The sequence below is a fragment of the Equus quagga genome, chromosome 8 (genome assembly GCF_021613505.1).
Source record: "Equus quagga isolate Etosha38 chromosome 8, UCLA_HA_Equagga_1.0, whole genome shotgun sequence".
NCBI lineage: Eukaryota > Metazoa > Chordata > Mammalia > Perissodactyla > Equidae > Equus > Equus quagga.
Window position 1 is genome coordinate 88,255,185 of NC_060274.1, and position 23,041 is coordinate 88,278,225.

The 23,041-nt window shown below is 39.4% G+C and overlaps 1 protein-coding gene across 8 annotated transcripts in view; it reads left to right on the plus strand.

Annotated features, from left to right (window-relative positions):
- The window catches only part of BBS9 (Bardet-Biedl syndrome 9), a 421,646-nt gene that overhangs the window by 338,211 nt on the left and 60,394 nt on the right, over window positions 1-23,041 (plus strand). For all 8 annotated transcript variants that reach the window (XM_046670725.1, XM_046670730.1, XM_046670726.1 and 5 more), the window contains one exon: window positions 8,920-9,142. In XM_046670725.1, the coding sequence (XP_046526681.1) occupies window positions 8,920-9,142 (223 nt within the window). The remainder of the gene's footprint in view (window positions 1-8,919; window positions 9,143-23,041) is intronic.

Sequence of the window (23,041 nt, forward strand, 5' to 3'; positions counted from 1 at the left end):
GGCACAGATCATGGTGCTTTTTGATTATGTAGTAAAATCCCATTTAATTGTATCCAGATTATTCACTTGGATAAAGAAGCTGATTTAAATTTTGGTTCTGTGAATATGTTAATAGTGACCATAATTTTTCAGGGGGAAGACTGCATGCGATATTATCTAAAGCCCAGTTTAGTGGAAGAGGCCTAAGATGATCTGATGACAACAGATTGAAAGACCCACGTAATGAAATGGGAAAGAAGTCTTGGTAGCATAGTGGTCAAGAGCGTGGGATTTAGAACCATGCAGTCCTGGATCCCATTACAGCTCCCACTTTTAATAATTGTATGATTTGCAGTAAAATACTTACATGTAGAGTCTTAGGTGGAAGTTATAATACATATCTCACAGGATAATGGTAAGAATTAACTGAGATAGCATTTGTAAGTCTTATCACATTTTCTAGCACATGAGAGGTCCTAAATCGTTTCTAGTCTTGCTGCTGTTATTCATGGGAACCAGCCCAGAAAAGAGAGACTTTTAGAGAGAACTCTCACAAGGAAGAATAGTGGCACAGACTTAAGGACCTACAACTGCTAAATATGTCTCATTAAATCTACAAGCTCCTGGCAAGGGAAATTATTTTTCTGATTTTTAACTGATCAGGAAACTGAGACCCAGAGAGCTAAAGTAATTTTCCCAGAGACATACAGCTTATAAGGAAAGGTGCCACAGTTCAGCCTAGAGCTTCTGATTTCTAATCCAGTGCACTTTTCGTGCCCCATGCTGCCTCTTAATTATGGAAATATTTAAGCAAGCTAAGTCATTAGCGTGAGATGCTGAATAAGTAAAGAGTCAGTGCTGCATGTCAGGCCTGAGCTAATGACTTCAGGGGGAAAAGCCGCATCAAACTCAGGACTCACTCTCCTGAGCTTCTTGTCCCCTGGATCTTGACCTGGTAATTACTATCCTGTTAGCTTTCCTGTACCTTCAAAAAAATGATTTTTAATATTTTTTTATAGTTATCATCAGTGGGAAAATTGATCCAAATTATCTAACCTACCATCACCAGAAGCAGCTTTCTTCTGGAATCTTCATTTTCCAGTCTTGACTTTTTTTTGTAAGCTCCTTCTGAATAGTGCATGTGCCTGGAAGCTTTTGTCTGAAGCAAACTTTACTGCGTAGTCAAGGGGATGTCTCCATGGGATAGCATTAAGGTTTTGTCTTAAAGCTGAATATGGCTATCCAGGATCAAGTTTCATGATAATTCGGGTAATTCATTTTATATTCCTCTATCTAAAGCTTTGGGTTCTGAATGGGAGTACAGGTCAAATGCAAAACATAAGCTTGAAAAAACAGGATCAGCATAGGTTGGTTTGAAGCAACCTTGTGCTTTCTGCTTGTATTGTGGCGAAACTCTATGAAGGCCGCTTAGCTTCTGTTAGTCAAAGAGGTTTTAGATTTGCATCCAATAGGAAGCAGTCTGCTTCATTTTTCACAAAGCAGTGTTGATAAACCCAGCACCCTGTTTTACTTTTGGTTGAAACCTGAATTAAATTTTTACAGCTTTTCAATCATGACAAAGAAGTAGAGAACTCCAAAAGTGTAATAAATCATTTCAGTTTAAAATAAAAAAGAATGAAATGAGGGAGTGCTTCATTTTGTTAGCAGTGGACTGAAAAAGTTAAAGCAGATTTTTTCAATACTTTATTTTATTAAAACCATTGAATATAATTTTAAACTCATTAAGACACCATGTAGGCTGTACAGCTTGGTTCCATTTTTAAAAAATTTTATTTTGTTTTGTTTTAGGTTCGAAGAGCTGTTTTAGTTTTTAAAGGTAAATAGCTCAAACTTTTGATCTTTCCTTTGCGTGAAAGGGAGATTCACTGAGTACAGTCTCTTCTTTGAAAATAATCTGAACCTAGATAAATCCTGAACAATTCTAGTGTCTTCCAAAACATATATTTACAACTAAAGTACTAAGTTTTATTTGTTCCTAGGTTTACAATGACCCTTCGTGTGATTATTTTTAGCTTATCTTGGATAAGTATAATATGATACAATACAATACAAACTAATAATAACCGTAAGTCTCTGTGGATCAATCCTAAATACCAAAGACTGTTCACTGGGAGTCCTTTACATCTGTTCAAGAGGAAATTTATTTCTCTTGTTGATACAATTTTTTTTCAGATAAATGAACATGATGTACAGTTTATTTTGCCTTCCAACATATAATGTAAGACAGGTCATTTCTGAGAGTCTTTTCTCCTCCACTGGAACCTGGGCTATGGCTACACAACCTCTGTTTGTTCCTTTAGACACATCTCCTTCTTAACCTTTTCTCTCTCCCTTAGAATTAACTGTGTGCACATTTGGTAATAAATGCTACCCTGGCATTTTGTGGTTTTCCCTATACTGCTATAGTTAAGAATGTGCTAGTGTTTCTATTATAAACGTGAGTTTGCAGAATTTTGTAATTTGTTTGAATAAAAGTTGAAAGATGTTACTTTGCACATTGGATCTCAATGTTGTATTTGTATTTTCTGATTTTCTAAAAAAAAATAAGAATGAATATATGTGCTTATCCCATAGTATCTTCCACTTAAGATTTCAGAGTGCCTTACCATTCATGTAAGATTGGCGTGGGAAATAGTGTTACTCCTGTTTTGTGGAGATCTCAGATGTACCCCACAGAGATTAAGTGATTTATCTAAGGTCATACAGTGAAGGAGCAGTTGAAGTAACTGAGATTAAGTCATAACCCACAAGCCTAGAGGCAGCTATCTTCAACTTTGTGCTTTTAATTCACAGGTAGAATGAGAATACTCTTTTAGTTTATTTTTTTCTTTGGTTACTTTGGTTGATACCCTAGGAAATTAACTTAAACCTGGGAAATTAACTTTATAAACTTGGTCAAACTTTCTGCTTCTTACTGTTTCTGATAAACCACTTGCTTATGCCAGCATTTAGACATAGTGACCAGTGGAGACTAGCAGGGCAGGTAGAGCAGAGAAGTCAGAAGCTCAGCCATGCCCATCTGGTCTCTGGATAGCAAAGGCATAGCTCAGTTGACTCCAATTAGGAGGAGGAACAGACCAGGAGAGGCTAAGGCCTTGAATTTAAAAAGCTGGCTCATAGAAATGGGGCATCACACTGGTACAGAGAGGCATCTGGGACCATACAGGAGCCTCCACACAGGCAGGTGAAACATGAAGGCAGAGAACTGGGAATTCTGGAGGATGCTTGGAGCAGGCAACTTGGCTTTGGAGAAGTCAGTCAGCAGGGCCACAGCTGTTGAGTCCACTTCCTTGGAGGGGACTTGGCAGGACCATCAAGGCGTGACCCTTTAAGCAGGTTCCCAATGTAGGGGTTCAGGTAGAAGGACTAACAAAAAACTGAAGTTACCACATGGAGTAGAGCCTAGACCTCGGGAATAAAGGAAAACCCCAATTATCAATATTAGACTAGATAAAGTAAGCACAAAAAAAACCCCCAATAAATAAATTAATTTCTAATACTGACAAGGGCTGTGAAGAAGATAAAACAGAGTAATGTGTACATTTAAACTTATTTATTGATTTATTCACAGATTTATTTATTTAACTTCGTACCTGATGTTGTTTTCTAAAAGCCATACATAAGTTAACTCGACTTTAAGAGTTAGGCAGTGGATGAGCCAGCCCTAATGGCCTAGTGCTTAAAGTTCCACGCTCTCTGCTTTGGCGGCCCAGGTTCGTTTCCCAATCATGGAGTCACATCACTTGTCTGTCAGTTGCCATGCTGTGGTGGCGGCTCACACAGAAGAACTAGAAGGACTTACAACTAGGATTTACAACCATACTTCGGGCTTCGGGGAGAAATTAAAAAAAAAAAAGAGGCTGGGGATTTGAGAAGTAAAATCAAATCAATTCTCAATGAAGAGCACATGCTTACTAGTTTCTTCCCTTTGAGACATTTTTAGCACTATTTTCCCAAAATTAAGATTTTCCTTCACTTTCACAATTAGAAAAGGCAAAATTATTAGTACGATTGATATTCATCTTCAAAGGGTAAATGTTAGGTATGTGCATGTGGGAGGTTATGTGGGTGTGGTTAGACATTAAAACTGAATATTAGACTTATCGATTGAAGGGCTGTGAATAAAGGTGGTGGATTCAAACACCAAAAAGGTGATTAAAATAGATTACCTTTAAGGTACTTCTCACACTTGTCATTCTAGATTTCCACTTAGTTTTGTTTCACATTTCAGCAGGTAAGTATGTTACATGTTTGGTCAGTGAATTATCACATTGCATTTTTATTTAACAAAACTCTCATTTCAAAGGCTCTTCTTTTGTCTCATTAACATTTCTTTTTATTATCACATTTGAGTTTATGTAGCAATTTAGGCCCTCCAAATAATAACGCTGTATTTTAATAGCAATTTTTCTAAAGTATTGGCATCATGCCTAATTATATTAAAGAAATACCCATGACAAATACCTAAACATGACATAGTTTTTTTAAAAATTTTTTATTGAGTTAATGATAGGTTACAATCTTGTGAAATTTCAGTTGTATGTTATTATCTGTCAGTCGTGTTGTAGGTGCAACCCTTCACCCTTTGTGCCCCCCCCCCCCCTTCCCCTGGTAGCCACTAATCTGTTCTCTTTGTCCACAGGTTTAAATTCCTCATATGAGTGGAGTCATACAGAGATTGTTCTTCTCTATCTGGCTTATTTCACTTAACATAATTCCCTCAAGGTCCATCCATGTTGTTGCAAATGGGATGATTTTGTTCTTTTTTACGGCCGAGTAGTATTCCATTGTATATATACCACATCTTCTTTATCCAATCATCTGTTGATGGGCACTTAGATTGCTTCCATGTCTTGGCTATTGTAAATAATGCTGCAATAAACATTGGGGTGCATAGAACTTTTGGAATTGCTGACTTCAAGCTCTCTGGATAGATACCCAGTAGTGGAATAGCTGGATCATATGGTAGTTCTATTTTTAATTTTTTGAGGAATCTCCATGCTGTTCTCCATAGTGGCTGCACCAGTTTGCATTCCCACCAGCAGTGTATGAGGGTTCCTTTTTCTCCACAACCTCTCCAACATTTGTTACTATTTGTTTTAGTTATTTTTGTCATTCTAATGGGTGTAAGGTGATATCTTAGTGTAGTTTTGATTTGCATTTCCCTGATGATCAGCAATGATGAACATCTTTTCATGTGCCTATTGGCCATCCGTATATCTTCTTTGGGGAAATGCCTGTTCGTGTCTCCTGCCCATTTTTTGATCGGGTTGTTTAATTTTTTGTTGTTGAGTTGTGTGAGTTCTTTATATATTACAGATAGGAAGCCTTTGTCAGATGTATTACTTGCAAATATTTTTTCCCAGTTAGTGGGTTGTTTTTTTGTTTCAATCCTGTTTTCCCTTGCCTTGAAGAAGCTCTTTAGTCTGATGAAGTCCCATTTGTTTATTCTTTCTATTGCTTCCCTTGTCTGAGAAGACATGGTGTCTGAAAAGATCCTTTTAATACTGATGTCAAAGAGTGTACTGCCTACATTTTCTTCTAGAAGCCTCATGGTTTCAGGTCTCAGCTTTAGGTCATTGATCCATTTTGAGTTTATTTTGGTGAATGGTGAAGAAGAATGGTCAAATTTCAGTCTTTTACATGTGGCTTTCCAGTTTTCCCAGCACCATTTGTTGAGAAGACTTTCTTTTCTCCATTTTATGCCCTCAGCTCCTTTGTCGAAGATTAGCTGTCCATAGATGTGTGGTTTTATTTCTGGGCTTTAAATTCTGTTCCATTGATCTGTGCACCTGTTTTTGTACCAGTACCATGCTATTTTGATTACTGTAGCTTTGTAGTATGTTTTGAAGTCAGGGATTGTGATGCCTCCAGCTGTGTTCTTTTTTCTCAGGATTGCTTTAGCAATTCAGGGTCTTTTGTTGCCCCATATAAATTTTAGGATTCTTTGTCATAGTTTTTGACTTGATCTGCAAGTTGGGAGTAGGAAAGGAAATTCTGTAGTACCTCTATATTAACTAAATGCCATATCTACTTAAATTATTTAATATGCTACTGTAACCTACATATGAAAATAGCAGTTTGCTTAGATGAATAGTCTATAAAAGAGTAGGAACTGTTTTAATGCTGAAATGACCACAGAGCACATAAATGTCAAATTATATGTAAAGGATCTTTCCTCTTTTATTCTAGAGCTCTTTGTCAATGGTTCCAAAAGCAACTTAAAAATAGATCCTCTCCAGTGACATCTGGATTACTATTTTATCTCAATTTACCTCTTCCCATTATTATTGAAATACGAATTCAATTTTAGATATTTGTCTAGTTTAGATTTTGATGGTTGTGTAGAGATGTCTTTGTAACAACTTGTGGTTTATTATTCTTTAGTGGTTTGGGGCAGAAAGCTGTTTTTACACTCTTTAACATCTCTTGAAAGGATTTTCAAGATCATTTTAAAGTAAATAGTTTGTTTTCTAATTTGCCTGATGGCATCTATTATGGGTCAATAGAGTAAAAAAAATCCTGATTTTGGCAATCAATGGGAAGTTCTCTGGTGGATATATATAGAGTCTGCATTTTGGTTTAATGAACCAACGCATGAGCCTAGAAGGAAGACATGTGGGGGTGAGGAAAAGGCCTGGGGTTTAGTTGTCCGTTCGCTCATTGTGAATCAAGAGTGTGGTGCAGCTGCCAAGAGCGCAGAGGGGACCAGAGGCCAGGTTGGCCAAGAGAATTCGCAGTGAACGCAAGGGACAGTTGTGTCCTCCCCTGCACTCCCATCCCTAGCCTGGTGTCCTGGGGTCAGTGTGGGGTTCTCTAGTTAGCTGTGTAAATTTTTAAGTGTTTAAAATTGGAGCTCATTCAAAGACAAGTGGTCAGGATGGAGAGAAAACTTGAAACCATGTTTATATAAGGAAGAGCTGGAGGAACTGGGGATGTTTATTCTGGAGGAAAGGGTACAGAATTACTGTCTTCACAGATATAAAGGGCTGTCATGTAGAAGAGAGGTTAGATTTATTCTGCATGCCTCTGGAGGGAAGAATAAGGGCCAATGGGGCAGACTTTGGCTCAGTATAGGAATAGCTTTCTGATGGTTACATGTGTCCCTGAAAGGCGTGAACTGCCTCCAAGAGTAGTAATTTTGGGTGATGAAGACAGCCATGCCTAGGCAGATGGTTGCTATTGTGGGAAAATCCCACAAGACTAGATAAAAGATTTCCAAAGGCCTCTACCTCTAAGATCCTGGTTTTATGTCTCACCATCTCTCTGTCCAGCAAAAACATTTCTTGCCCATCCTTTGTTTACCAAGCACAGTGCAAGGGTGTAGAGAACTCCAGGCACTGTAATGGGGAAAGCAGACATGCAGTGACCACAGCACAGGGTGAGGAGTGCTATGATGGAATTGGGCACGTGAGGCCTCAGAGCCCTGAGGAGGGCCCACGAATGCAATCCTTGGATGGCAGTGCCTGAGCTGGGTCGTAAGTGGGAGCTGGCCAGATAGGGAGTGGAGACAATACATTGCAGCAGGAGAGCTGAGCGTGTGCAGAGGCCTGGCTGAGAGCATGCGTGCAGGTGGATAGGAAGAGAATAAAATGGAGCAGAAGCTGGAGCAGAAAGTGCTTTATATGCTAAATAGAGCATTTGGATTTAGGTTTTGAAGTTTAGAAGTAACCTGATCTTATTTGCATATTTGAAAGGTGGCTCATCTGATACGGTTGAGGATGAAGTGTTACTAAGAGAAAAGTCTCCCAGGGGCTCCTTCTCTCTGAGTGTCAGGTTTCTCACCTCTTCTTTAAGGGCCTTGGCCTATTCTGCAGAATTCTAAGAGAATAAATTCATTCAGTGTCTTTCTTTATAATGTCACTTTGGCTGTCAGCTCCATGGTGCTCTAGGTCTTACCAGCCTCTGGGTACAAATGTAGTCACATGGGCAGTAATACCCAGACATCACCCACGCTTCCCTGTTGTGCTCTTTAGGACCTCTAGATCCCCATCAAAATCTGCCCCAGTTATCTCTGGGACCCCTTGGGGCTATCCAATGGGAGCTCATAAGCTGACTCTTCCTGCTCCTCATTCTTTTGTTATCTGAACCCACCTGAGGGTGGTGCCTCCTCCTGCCTGTCCTGCCAGTGCCAGTGCCTTCTGTGACAATGCTGAGGGCCCTGCCCAGCATCAGTATTCCTGGAAGTACAGCCTTCACAGCGCTAAAGTGGCACTGCACTTCCTGAGGTCTTCACTGCAGCACAGCTCCACTATGCCCAGCAGAAGTGGGGCAAATGGCCCACTTCCTCATTTTGTGTCACTTTTTGTCACTTGGGCAGTGAAGTGGGACTAGATAGGCTTGTGTGTCACAAAATCTCTCTTGAAATAAGCTCCCCTGGTTTCTGTGTGCATCCCCAAGGCTGTGGGGCCAACAGTGAGAGAGACTCCAGGGTTTTCTCTTGACTCCAGTTTCCCCCAAGATACCCAAAGGTCCTCCCTGTCCTGGCCAGTTCTCCTTCAGCAGAAAGATGAGGCAAAGTGAACCATAATCCTGGCAGCTTCAGCCTCCAGGTCATCAAAGATACTTACACCTGAGGTGATTATTACTGTTACTAATTGCTCACACCTGGCACAGGGTTGAACGCTTCTCATATACCATCTCATTTAATCACCCAACCCTGGAGGTACAGACTATTAGTATACTCATTTGTAGATGAGGATGAGGCTAAGAGGCATTAAGTAACTTGCTCAGGGTCAAACAGCTGACAGAGCTAAAATTCAAAACTGGGCTAGTCTAAAATATTCCAGACCAAGCTCTTAATAAGTCCCCAACACTTGGACATAAACAGTCATAATCTTATAACCTGGTTAACAGTAAAGTGCCTACTTTGCTCATTTGTCATCTTTGCATAAATTCAAAATTGGCTTTTGCATCCAGGGCTGGGAAGAAACAGTGGATGCTGCTATTTCCCACCTCTTGAAGACCTGCCTATCGAAGAGTTCAAAGGAGCAAGCTTTGAACCTTAGCAGCCAGCTGAGCATGCCGAAAGACACAAGCCGACTGAAGAAACATATCACCTTGCTCTGCGATCGATTAGCCAAAGGTGGCCGTCTCTGCTTGAGCACTGATGCGGCAGCTCCACAGACCATGGTCATGCCAGGTAAGAGCTTCATGCATGCTCCCTATCACAACTGTACTTTTTCCAAATTAAAGAAATGTGCCTGTGGTTGTATTTGGGGTTTACATTTCATATCAAAGTGATGATCGCCAAGAAAATTGCTTTCACGTTTCCTCTCAGATATCCCAGGGTAACCACTTGGATAAGTATCCTTAGGGTATTTGCTTGCTAGACAGTTCTAGAATGGCATGTCTTTTTTTCTTCCCTTTTAGATATATGATCCATTTTGTTTTGCTTCTAACCAATAAAAAGTAGATTCGAGAATAAAACTATTTTTAAGGAAAAGTTTTACTAAATGTGATCTCGCGATACCATATTTCATAAATGTAAATAGCATAATACAAGCAGCTAATGTGATCCAGATGAGTCCCATCCCTTCTGCCGTTTGCTTGGATTGTGGTCATCAGAATGGGTGAGAAGAGACAGAGAAAGAGACTGGGGATGAGGAGATGTGAGCAGGCTTCAGGGCTGAGGCACCTACGGTCCAGGATGGGAGAGATCCAGCTTGCCCCTACATGGGCAGGTAGTGATGGCCGTGGGCACCCAGCTCATCCCTTCCCACAACCAGAAAGGCTGAGCCGTCAATGGTGCTGCACTCGGGCCCCTTAGAGGCAGCAGCTTCCAAGTCCCACTTCCCTCCTCTTAGTGTCTCTCTTAATGGCGGCAGTAAGGAGCATAAAGTCCATGAATGTATTAAATGCTGCAGCTGTAGCATCTGTTTCCTCCTAAAGCCAGGACTGTAGTATGGGAAGTGGTGTGGTTTTCCCTTCTTCCTTCTTACATGCCTTTTGTGCACCTCCCCCCATGCTGATGCTCTTCCTGTTGCCTCCTTTCCCCCTCAGTCAGCATTCTTAGAAGTAAAAAGGAATGCAAGCGAAAACTTAAAAAGATAAACATGGAGACAGCATAGCATAATCTAATAAGCACACACTCTGGAGGCAGACAGACCAGCCTTTGGGTCCTGGCTCTAGGCCTTACTACTCATATGACCCTGGATATGTTACTTAACTTTCCAGAGTCTTGGTTTCTTCCTTTTGAAAGTGGATAGAATAATGCCTCCCTTGCTGCCAGGGCCTTAGATGTTCGTAAAGCTCCTAGAACAATGCTTGGAGCAGATACTCGAAAAATTCAAGCTGTCACTGTTACTGTTGTTAGGGATATATGTATAATTCAATCTCTAAATTTGAGGGGAGACTAGCTGGTTTGTGGTCATGGAATTCTATATTTTATGATTTGAAATATTTTTTGCCTTATTCACACATGGGTAGAACCTAACTTTTACCCCAAAAGGATATTTCTAATATGGCATTTCAAAATAGAAAGGCCTTTCCACGTAGAAAGAATTCTAATATTGTTGGTCTTAATTTAGGTTTTCTTCATCTTGCACTTGTTAACATCCTTCTGACTCTTCCTTCAGCCTCTACTTGTCTATCTTCTGCTCACTGTTACAGGATTATTTTCCTAAGAAACAAATATTTGGGCTTAATGAGATAGTAAATGAAAAAACATTCACTCTAATCAGCACTGAGTAAATGCCTCTCCCTCTTTCCTTGCCAACTGGAAAAACAACGGAGGCTTGAAGGAGAAAGGCAAATGACATAAAAGAGAAGACTTACAAAGAGATGAGATCAGTCCTGTGATTGGCTGGTGTATCTGGCAGTGCAAGGCCGTGGCAGCCCTGCCTTCTCTTCCTCACATCCCTATCAGAGCCTCTTTGGGAGCAGCCATTAGGAATCTAGTGGCATTGCTGAGAGAAAAGACCTGGACACCTGGAGAGAACAGATGCTCCCAAGTCACATTTGTTGATGGTGGAACTTTAGTCATTTGTTTAAGTAATTAGATTTGGAAGCAACTTGAGGGCTGTGTCCCTATGAGCCCTTGATGCAAAGTTTCTGAATGTATGGAAGGAAGAGGGAGAAGAAAGGAAGAGAAGGAAGGGAGGGAGAAATGAAGACAAATACAGGAAGATGGAAAATGCATTTGTTCACAAACCAGATGTCTGTAAGCCAGGATTGTGCGTCTACCGCCTGGTCCAGCTGAGTTCACATTCCACTGGGAAACTGAGGCTGTGCCTACTTGTGCTTCACTTTCAGTCATAATGGCTTGCTTTTACATAACGATGACCCACTTTTCAGGTCTGGTTGAGTGACTCTCCCTTCCACTTGTCCTGATCTAATCATGACAGCGAGTTTTGAAAAATTGTTGAATCAGTGCTGTTTATCATTAATACGCTCCATTATTGCCTATAAGACCTTTCCTCCCTAGAATCCAAATTTTTTGCACACTTATTTCTGTGCTTAGCACATTTTTGTGGTAGAAGGAACATGTATAATTATTGCCTTTTTACAAATTGAAAATGGAGTTAGGAAAAGCTACATATCTTGCTCAGAGTTCCATGGTTACCGGAAGGGTTCGGTCTAGAATCCAAATCTCCTAACCCGCTAGCCCACTGGGCTTCGCTCTAGACCACACAGACCACAATGGTACAAATACGTTTCTAGCTGGAGCTTCCTCCCGTCTAAGCTATTCTTGATCTGGCCTTCTTTTCCCTTAAATTCGTCTAGCAGTGTGGGAGGAAACGGGCAAAAATGGTTTCACGCAGTCTCTTTTCTTTGCTCTGAGGAATATATTAAGGATTTATTTTTGTTTTATGCTTAATTTTTATTAATTCCAAAGGTGACATGATACCATTATCACAGAGATAATAAGAAATACTGTGAGTTATTTCTGCTTCAAGCCAGTAATTGTGCACTTTACAATGTTAGTTTAGCTATTAATAGTTGTTTCAGAACATGTGAAGGTAAAGTGACTTATTAGAAAGGGGTAGATTACTGAACAACATAAGCATACAAGCACTTTTCACAGACATGATCTTTTTTTAATACCTGGGCAGGAACTCAGAAATCATCTGGTTCACCTCCTTCACTTAACAGCTGAGGTAACTAAGGCCTAGGGAGATGAAGTGACTTAGTGGTTGGTATTAAAAGGCAGGAGTGTGTAATTTTACCATGTTCCCTATTAAATTGCAGATGGATAAACATCTCAGAATAAAAAACCCTTGGTCTTTTCTAGCCTCATGACTTTATGAGCCTGGCACCTTGGATGTGCCCTTTCTTAGCTCCAGTAAAGGCCATGATGACAACTTCCTCCCTGGCGTCTAGAGTTTGAAAATCTTTCCCACTGGGAATTACCTTATGGACTTCTTTGCCTCACATTTCTCCTGCTTGCCTTTATCGACCTTCAGATTCTCTATAAGGATTTAGCCTAACCTTTTCTGGATGAGTTCTGTATATTGCAGAACCATCAAACTTACGTTTCTCTTATCTATAGCTCTGGTATTCACATCTTTCTGCTGGAGGATATTGCACTTTCATTAAACATCTTTTTTCTAATCTCAGCTGTATGCATTCTACTCTTATAGGAGAGTCACAGAGGGCCACCAGGGTAGGGTTTTTAGAAAATCTGAATGTGAAGGCCTTTAGTTGACCTAAATGGCTTTCTCATATATGTTTGTTACCTGCTTTGTCAGTGTGGGTCCTTGAGGTTGAGAGATTTGCCTTACATTGCCAGAGGCTTCCTTTTATGACCTCAGTGTCTAGGACAGCATTTCAATGGCCATAATTACAGCTAACACTTGACTTTCTCAAGCACATACACAAACTTAATGTGTATGTGGGTGGGCCTAACTCATGATATTTGAATACTAATCATTTTAACCTCATAAACCCTGGATATTTTATCACCTCTGCATGGGTTTTTAAACTTCCTATGTCTAGGTATGCTTTCCCCATCAAAAAGTGGAATGGATTAGTGATGGTCCATCAGATGGAAGCTTGGAGAGCAAATGGTGTGGGCCCCCAGCAGGGCAAGCAGAGCAAACTGGGCAAGGAAGAAGGCTTAAAGACAATCCAGGGGCTGGTCCGGTGGCGCAGCGGTTGAGTGCGCACATTCCGCTTCTTGGCAGCCCGGGGTTTACTGGTTCGGATCCCGGGTGCAGACATGGCACTACTTGGCAAGCCAAGCTGTGGTAGGCGCCCCATGTATAAAGTAGAGGAAGATGGGCATGGATGTTAGCTCAGGGCCAGTCTTCCTCAGCAAAAAGAGGAGGATTGGCAGTAGTGAGCTCAGGGCTAATCTTCCTCAAAAAAAAAAAGACAATCCAGGTTGATCAAGTACCTTAAATGAATATTCTCATAATATGATCAAATGAGTCAAAAGTCGTAATGGGCCATAGCTTCAGCTGTATTTTCTTTGGCACTGCAGGAGTCCTGGGCCAAGAGGAAGCCAAGAGGGGGAAAAAAAAGGAACCAAAAGTGTGATAAATAAGATGAGCATTTTCACGGATATGGATCAGAAAACTTATTTTGAGATGTGATATGGACCACCCAAGAATTAGTATTTTGTACATCTTTGCTATATTAAGTGGGTAGGAGAAGATAGAGAATATAAGTCTGAATAAGGTATCTATTCTATCTTTTAGGGAGATGTATTCAAAACTCCCATTTTTTAGTATTTTAAACTTGAGTTAATGACCTTTTCCACTTAAGGGTTTGATGATATTTTGAGGCTACTTCCAAATGAGCCATTTCAGCAGAATTTCAGTTTAGTTGTCTGAGGTCTCACTTAGATGCTTGAGAAGACATTTGGTGTTTGCTTTCATATTGTCAGTGTGATTTAGCTGTTGGTTTTACACTTTATTTGAATTTTTACAAATTTGAAGTCTTTCATTAAGGAAATTTAGATGAAATCAATATAGGAAAGCCTCGGGAAAAAACTTTTCTTACAGAGAATATAACACTTTGTTCATTTTTAAAAATTAGGAGTGAGTTCCAAAATGAGAAAATACTGCTGTGAAGTGGACTTTGACATCAGAAGTGCACAGATTCCAGAGCTGGCTTGGCCCTTTACCAGTTGTGTGATAGAGAACACGTTTCTTAGCTTGTCTGCTTCTCAATTTTCTCAACTATAAATAGGAGTAATCATGGTACTTTACCAGGGTTGTTGGCCAAATTAAATATAGTAGTCTGTGGAAAATGCTTAGCAAGTGCCTGAAACATAGCAAATTCTCACTAAATGTGAGCTTCTATTAATAATAATTATAAAGCCAAATGCAAAATCTGAAAGGCACTTGTGAGAACTTGACAGCCTAGAGTTAGAAGAGTAAAAATATAAGATCAGACAGGAAATTTTTAAAAAGAAGAGTCTAAAATTTGCCCTTTCAGAATATTTGTTATAAAGTAACAGCAAAAGGCAATGTAACTATAAAAAGAGAGCTTGATGCACAAAATAGAAAGTTCAGAGTTGACTGAAGTAGGAAAGTTTTGAGACTAATTGGTATCACAAAAGACTGCGGGAAACTGGAACCAACATTTTATTGTTTTCATTTGGGAAAACAAAGGTTTATTTGAAAAATAAGGAAAATTAAAATTAACAGTGCTTGCTTTATCATATATGTATTTGCTGCAATTTATGACATGCCTACAGGTATGTACTAATTCTTGGAGACAACAATGAAAGAATTATGTGGGTTTTTGTTTGTGGCATGAGGATACACACTCAAATTTGACCTTACAAGCACCTTGACAAAGAGGATCCTTTTTAGGGAAAATTATTCCAAGGCATCATCCATTTTCCTGGAGGTCTTTCTTAACCTTTTGATAAGCAGATCATTTTCTTCAGAAACATTTTTCATGTCATCATTCTTCAGTTTTCTTTTCTTGATTGTTAACTGGGCTGACTGCCAGATTTTCTTTTTTTTTCTTTTGTCTTCTTTTTATTAAGATTATGATAGTTTACAACCTTGTGAAATTTCAGTTGTACATTATTGTTAGTCACGTTGTAGGTGCACCCCTTCACCCTTTGTGCCCTCCCCCCACCCCCACCTTTCCCCTGGTACCACCAATCAGTTCTCTTTGTCTAAGTGTTAACTTCCACCTATGAGTGGAGTCATACAGAGTTCATCTTTCTCTATCTGGCTTATTTCACTTAACATAATACCCTCAAGGTCCATCCATGCTGTTGTGAATGGGGCGATTTCACCTTATTTTATGGCTGAGTAGTATTCCATTGTGTAGATACAACACATCTTCTTTATCCATTTGTCCCTTGATGGACACTTAGGTTGTTTCCAAGTCTTGGCTATTGTGAATAATGCTGCAATGAACATAGCAGTGCATATATCTTTATGCATTTGTGTTTTCATGTTCTTTGGATAAATACCTAGCAGTGGAACAGCTGGATCGTATGGTAGTTTTATTCTTAATTTTTTGAGGACTCTCCATACTGTTTTCCATTGTGACTGCACCAATTTGCATTCCCACCAGCAGTGTAGGAGAGTTCCCATTTCTCCACATCCTCTCCAACACTTGTTATTTCTTGTCTTGTTCATAGCCATTCTGACAGGCATGAGGTGATATTTCATTGCAGTTTTGTTTTGCATTTCCCTAATAATTAGTGTTGTTGAACATCTTTTCATGTGCCTGTTGGCCATCTGGATATCTTCTTTGGAAAAATGTCTGTTTAGTTCTTTTTCCCAGTTTTTGATTGGGTTATTTGTTTTTTTGTTGTTGAGTAGTATGAGTTCTTTATATATTCTGGAGATTAACCCCTTATCAGATAGATGGTTTGCAAATATCTCAAATATCTTCTCCCAATTGTTAGGTTGTCTTTTCGTTTTGTTGATGGTGTCCTTTGCTGTGCAGAAGCTTTTTAGTTTGATGTAGTCTGATGTGTTTATTTTTTCTATTATTTCCCTTGCCTGGTCGGACATGGTATTTGAAAATATACTGCTAAGACTGATGTTGAAGAGCATACTGCCTGTATTTTCTTATAGAAATTTTATGGTTTCAGGTTTTACATTCAAGTCTTTAATCCATATTGAGTTAATTTTTGTGTATGGTATAAGATAACAGTCTACTTTCATTCTTTTGCATGTGGCTGTCCAATTTTCCCAAACCAGTTATTGAAGAGACTTTCCTTTCTTTATTGTATGTTCCTGGCTCCCTTATTGAAAATTTGCTGTCCGTAGATGTGTGGGTTTATTTCTTGGCTCTCGATTCTGTTCCATTGATTCCATGTGTCTGTTTTTGTGCTAATGCCATGATGTTTTGATTACCATAGCCTTGTAGTATATTTTGAAATCAGGAAGTGTGATACCTCTCCAGCTTTGTTCTTTTTTCTTTGGATTCCTTTGGTTATTTGGGGTCTTTTGTTGTTCCAATAAATTTTAGGATTCTTTGTTCTATTTCTGTGAAAAATGTCATTGGAACTTTGATAGGGATTGCATTGAATCTGTAGATTGCTTTGGCAACTCTGGATATTTTAACTATGTTAATTCTTCCAATGCAAGAGCATGGAATATCTTTCCATTTCTTTGTGTCTTCTTCGATTTCTTTCAACAATGTTTCATAGTTTTCAGCGTCCAGGTCCTTGACTTCTTTGGTTAAATTTGTTCCTAGATATTTTATTTCTTTTGGTTGCAATTTAAATGGGATTGTATTCTTAATTTCTCTTTCTGCTACTTCATTGTTAGTGTATAGAAACACAACTAATTTTTGTATGTTGATTTTGTATCCTGCAAACTTACTGTATTCATTTATTAATTCTAGATTTTTTTCCCTGGGTTCTTTAGGGTTTTCTACATATAAAATCATGTCATCTGCAAATAGTGACAGTTTCATTTCTTCCTTTCCAATTTGGATCCCTTTTATTTCTTTTTCTTGCCTGATTGCTCTGGCTAGGACTTCCTATACTGTGTTAAATAAGAGTGGCAAAAGCAGGCATCCTTGTCTGGTTCCTGTTCCCAGAGGGATAGCTTTCAGTTTTTCTCTGTTGATAGGATATTAGCTGTGGGTTTGTCATGTATGGCCTTTATTGTGTGGAGATACTTTCCTTCTATACCCATTTTATTGAGAGTTTTTATCATAAATGGATGCTATGTCTTGTCAAATGCTTTATCTGCATCTATTGAGATGATCATGTGATTTTTATTCTTCATTTTGTTAATGTGGTGCATCATGATGATTGATTTGTGGATGTTGAACCATCCCTGCATCCCTGGAATAAATCGTACTTGATCATGGTGGATGATCTTTTTAATGTATGTTGTATTCAATTTGCTAGTATTTTGTTGAGGATTTTTACATTGATGTTCATCAGTGATATTGGCCTGTAATTTTTGTGTTTTCCTTGTCTGGTTTTGGTATCAGGTTAATGTTGGCCTTGTAGAATGAATTAGGAAGCTTTCCCTCCTCTTCAATTTTTTGGAATAGTTTGGAAGGATAGGTATTAAGCCTTCTTTGAATGCTTGATAGAATTCACCAGGTAAGCCATGTGGTCCTGGACTCTTACTTTTGGGGAGGTTTTTGATTACTGTTTCAATCTCCTTACTGGTGATTGGTCTATTCAAATTCTCTATTTCCTCTTGATTCAGTTTTGGAAGCTTGTATGATTCTAAAAATTTATCCATTTCTTCTGGATTATCCATTCTGTTAGTGTATAGCTTTTCATAGTATTCTCCTATAATCTTTTGTATTTCTGAGGTGTCCATTGTAATTTTTCCTCTGTCACTTCTGATTTTATTTATTTGAGCCATCTCTCTTTTTTTCTTGGTGAGCCTACTAAAGGTCTGTCAATTTTTTTTTTATCTTTTCAAAGAACCAGCTCTTAGTTTCATTGATTTTTTTCCTCTTGTTTTTTTGTCTCTATTTCATTTATTTTTGCTCTGATTTTCATTAATTCCTTTCTTCTACTGATTTGGGCCTTTGTTTCTTCTTCTGTTTCCGTTTCCTTTAGGTACACTGTTAGATTGTTTATTTGAGATTTTTCTTGTTTGTTGAGGTAGGTCCATGTTGCTATAAACTTCCCCTTTGAACCACTTTTGCTGTATCCCATAAATTTTTGTATGTCATATTTTCATTTTCGTCTCCAGGTATTTTTTGATTTCTTCATTAACCCGTTTATTGTTCAGTAGCATTTTGTTTAACCTCCACATATTTGTGCCTTTTCCAATTTTCTTCCTGTAGTTGATTGCTAGTTTCATGCTGTTGTGGTCAGAAAAGATGCTTGGTATTATTTCAATCTTCTTTAATTTATTGAGACATGTCTTGTGGCCTAATATGTGATCTATCCTGGAGAATGTTCTATGTGCATTTGAAAAGAATGTGTATTCTCCAGTTTGGGGATGGAATGCTCTGTGCATATTTACTAAGTGTGCCCTGTGTGGGCTCCATGTGTCTGTTGTGACAGGGTTGCTCTTGCTGCAGGTGAATGGGGAGGCTAGGCTGTCCCCCTGGCCGGCTGGTTGTAATGCTCAGCTGCATGTGGCTGCTGTGGTCCCTTCAAATACTTTATTGGGAAAGGAGAGCCCCAGCACAGTTGAATGCAAGGTCTAATAGCACATCCCTGCTACATTTTTTCTGTTAAGTTAGTAGGCCCCCAGTGTGGCCAGTTGCTACGTTCAGGGGCTCACAATTGCTGTAGGCCTCTGGCCTGCAAGGCTATTTTCAGCACTCTCAGTAGTACAGCTGGGTGGGGCTGGCGCCCGGTGTGGCAGCACAGAATTGTTTCAGGTGTTGGAAGGTGGCAGCAGTTCCATATGTGGCTTAAGATGGCTCCTGACCTGTGAAGTTCTGTGAATAGAATGTGGCTTTTTCTTCTCTAGAAAGGAATTTCTGCATCTTCTACCTCAGTCAGCACCGTCCCTTGTGGTAGGGGTTCTTTTTATCCAGTTTAAGGTTCTCTCTCAGGGGTGATTTTTCCAAGGGTAGTTGTAAATTTGTTGTGTCCATGAGAGGAGGTGAGTTTGGAGTCCTCCTATGCTGCCATCTTCCCAGCAGTCTCTGATAAACAATTATTTAGTGAATATTCTTGGAGCCCAGTCTGTGTACATGCATAATGAATTTATAGTTTATAAGTATGGGTTTCTTTGAAAAAATAAGGATCTGGGTTTGATACTTTGCTGCTTGAAAATATTCTGCAGCAACCTTTAACGTACCACATTAAATAAAAAATCCTAAGCCTGAAATATAACTTTCTTTTCTAAATAGATCTACCTTATCCTTCTAGTGATTAGCTCCTTCACTTTCTTCCTTAAGATCCTTTACTGATACTGAATTACTCAATATTCTCCAAACACACCATGCTTTGCAAGCTTCTATGCATTTAAATAGTTTCCTTGGTTTAGGAGAGTCAGTCTTCTGTTGGTGGTACAATTACCACTAATTTCTGAAGACCCAGCTGAAATGATGTCCCACAAAGCATTACCTGGTCCTCCTGACACTACTAGTCTCCTCTGTGCTCCCCTGGTCTCTGGACATATGGCTATTATAGTACTTATCACAGGGTACCATCGTTTCATGTTTTTATTTCATCCCTCACCCCTGTATTAGTCTGTGAGGGCTACCGTAACAAAATAGCACAGGCTTGGTGGCCTAGACAACAGAAATTTATTTTCTCACAGTTCTGGAGGCTGGAAGTCCAAGAGCAAGGTGCTGGCAGGTTTGGTTTCTCCTGAGGTCTTTCTCCTTGGCTTCCAGATGGCCACCTTCTCTCTGTGTCCTCACATGGCCTTTTTCTCTGTGTGTGCACAGTCCTGTATCTCTTCCTCCTCTTATAAGGACAGCAGTCCTTTTGAAATGGGGCCCCACCCTTATGATCTCATTTAACCTTAATTAATTCTTTAAAAGTCCTATCTCCAAATATAGTCACAGTGAGGGATAGGGCTTCAACCTGTGAATTTTGAGAAGGACATGATTCAGTCCGTAACACCCCAGCTAGGAGGTAAGTTCACAGAGGGCTCTTTATGTATTGTATTCTCTGTGATCTCAGCACCCGACTTATGCCTGGCGTATATATATTGATAGCTACCATAATAAAATATCTATAATATTTTGAATTATAGGCTCACAGGGAGATGCAAAAATATGACATAGAATCCCATGTAACCTTCAGGTTTCTCCAATGGTGACATTTTATATAACTGTAGTACAGTGTTAAAAATAGGAAATTGACATTGGTCTACCTTATATTTTGAGAATGAATCAGTGGAGCTTTTTATAAAGAGGATAACTTATGAAGTAGGTATAAGTTTTGGACTTTTAGAAAGGGTAGTGGCAGATGTTGGAGTTAGTGATCTGAGCAAGGAGATGTGGGTCTGTAAGTGAACTGGTTAAGTTGCAGATTAGAAATTCAGTTGGGTAGATCAGTAAGAACGCGTTGATAAAGAAATTCGAAAAGCTAGGTAAAAGAGATTGAGAATGATGTAAATGCTAATGGGAGCTATTATGGTTCTTAAGCTGTAAGTGACTTATAAAGAGCAATGTTTTAGAAATGCCAATCTGATGGTGGTATGTAGGATAGAGGGAGGTATGAAAAATAGGGAAGAATGCAGATAGTCCATCAGGTTTTTTAGCTGCCGTTGTTGGAAATGATTAAGTTGGTAAGTGCATTTTGTTTGCATGGTTAATATGCTTCGTTTCAAATACAACGAGTTTAAGATGATGAAGGTGCATCCCAGAAGAGATATGTGTCAGTTGCTGAATCTGAAGCATGTTAGCTTAAAGGAGAGATTGAAGCTTGAAAAATAGATTTTAGTATCCTCAGCTTAGAGGTCATCATTGAAACTTTGCAAATGGATGAAACCTCTGAGGGAGTGAAGACACAGGGAGGGGAACACTGGATTTGGGACTTAGCCGCAGAACCAGGCATCTGGGACGAGAGATGGATTCTATAGGGAAGAGTAAATTTCAAGGAATTCCCAAAAGAGGTGGTGTCACTACTATCAAAGATAGAAGTGGGGGCCGGCCCCTTGGCCGAGTGGTTAAGTTCGCACATTCCGCTTCGGTGGCCCAGGGTTTCGCCAGTTCAGATCCTGGGCGCAGACATAGCATCACTCATTAGGCCATGTTGAGGCAGTGTCCCACATACCACAACTAGAAGGACCCACAACTAAAATATACAACTATGTTCTTGGGAGGTTGGGGGAGAAAAAGCAGGAAAAAAAAAAAAAAAGAAATGTAACCATGGGCCTTCCAGGATCAGTTCAACTGACCCCATCTTATCAATAGAGTAATTAAGAGTGGCTTTTCAGGAACTGAAACCCCTTGTCCAATTCAGGCCTGTTCAGACCACCAACCCATCAACTGAACCTGCGCAAATGCTTGATAAGTGACCTTTTTGATGCCAAGGAGCAAAAAATTCCACCTTCAGATCATAGTAACGCCGCCATTTTGTGAACATGCATCTTATGAAGAGGCATGAAGCTTGGCTATGCTTGCACAGATCATCAGTTACCCCAATTCTCCTTACCTCCTATCGTCTATCTCCACACTTGAGAGTGCCCTTGTCCTTCATCCCATAAATTGTGCCCCAAGCCCTGGATGGAGGAGACAGATCTGAGGGCACACGTTCCCTGTCTCCCTGCAGATGGTTCTCCAAGAATAAGCTGATTTCTTTTCCCAAAAGCCGATGCTGTAATTAATTGGCTTGTTTGAGCATTGGATAGGAGAACCCCATTTGTGCCATAACAAAAGGTCAAGGAAAAATAGTTGTATAACTGGAAGGAACAATATAGGAAGGCAGATGGAAGAAGAATTAGGCTACTGTCAGGGTTTTTATTTCTTTTCTTTCTCTTCTCTTTAAAAAAGATATTTAGAGATGTTTGAAGGTCAGGGGACTGTGGCAAGATGAGAGTGCTAAAATCCAACATTTTTGTTAAATGGGAAGCTTTGAGGAGGTAGAGGAATAATCTAGGAAGTAGACAAACTGAATAGAGTTAATATTTAAGAAGAGAAAAAATGAGAACCTAGACGTAAGTTGGGAATATATGGAGATGAAAAAGGAAAATTTAATGAAGTCCAGCTGCATGAGCTTTGGAGAAGTAAAGTTTTATAGTAATCTGTGAGAGAGCAAGAAGGGGTGAATGGTGAAGTGGTAAATCAAAATTGGTTTGAAATAGCCACTGTGGAAAGGACAAGCTCAGCCACCTAGCCTAGCCATTGTGCAGCTGCTTATTCTTTTGGAGCCATAGTTTCCTCACTTGATGTAATGAGATAACACCTCCTTGTTTTGAAATGACGTATTGTTTCACAATTGCTTTGAAAATCAAGTTGTATTGTATAAGTAAAGAAAGCGTTCAGTTATTGCTAGGATGCTCATTCGTTCTTATCCATTGTAATAGGGAGTCCATAATGAGATGAATGGAAAGTTAGTGGAAGAATATTTGAATCTGGGATTAGAGTTGTATTTGACAGGAGAAGCAATTAGAAGTAACTATAAGGGAAAGTCTACAGTCAAAGACCTAATAGAATCACATTCTCCCTGTGTGCACTTAGCAAATACTTGTTGATAGACAAGCTGGCTGCTAACTAATTACATTGTGATGACCCAAGCCGGGTTTCTTGGAAGTAGGTTTGTTAATACAGGAAAAGAATACCAGGGGAGTTTGAGGAATTTCCTTCCCTGCAGATGTTTAAACTAATGCGGATACTAAACAGTCTAAAGATAATTTGGGAAAAACCCTACGTGAAAGAAGGGGGATAAATTAAATAACTTTGAAATAACATTGCTATTCCTATTTCTTTAGCCGTGTTGTATGGACAAATCTGTAAAATGCCCATTTTTATTCTCACCCAGCTGTAAATGTAAGCTATCTTTGCTTTGGACTGTTCTCCTATGAAATATTACAATGGAAACCCTAACTCTGTGTAGTTTTCAGTATCCTTAAAAATTGCATGGATTGGCCGAAAGAAAGAGTATCTCTGTACACCGGAGCATCTCTCAGGAAGATACTTATCTCTGAGGCTTTGTGTTACATCAAGAATAACTTTTCTCACATATCGTATTGACATTTGGAGCTTTTTTTCCCTTCAAATATGAGGGTGA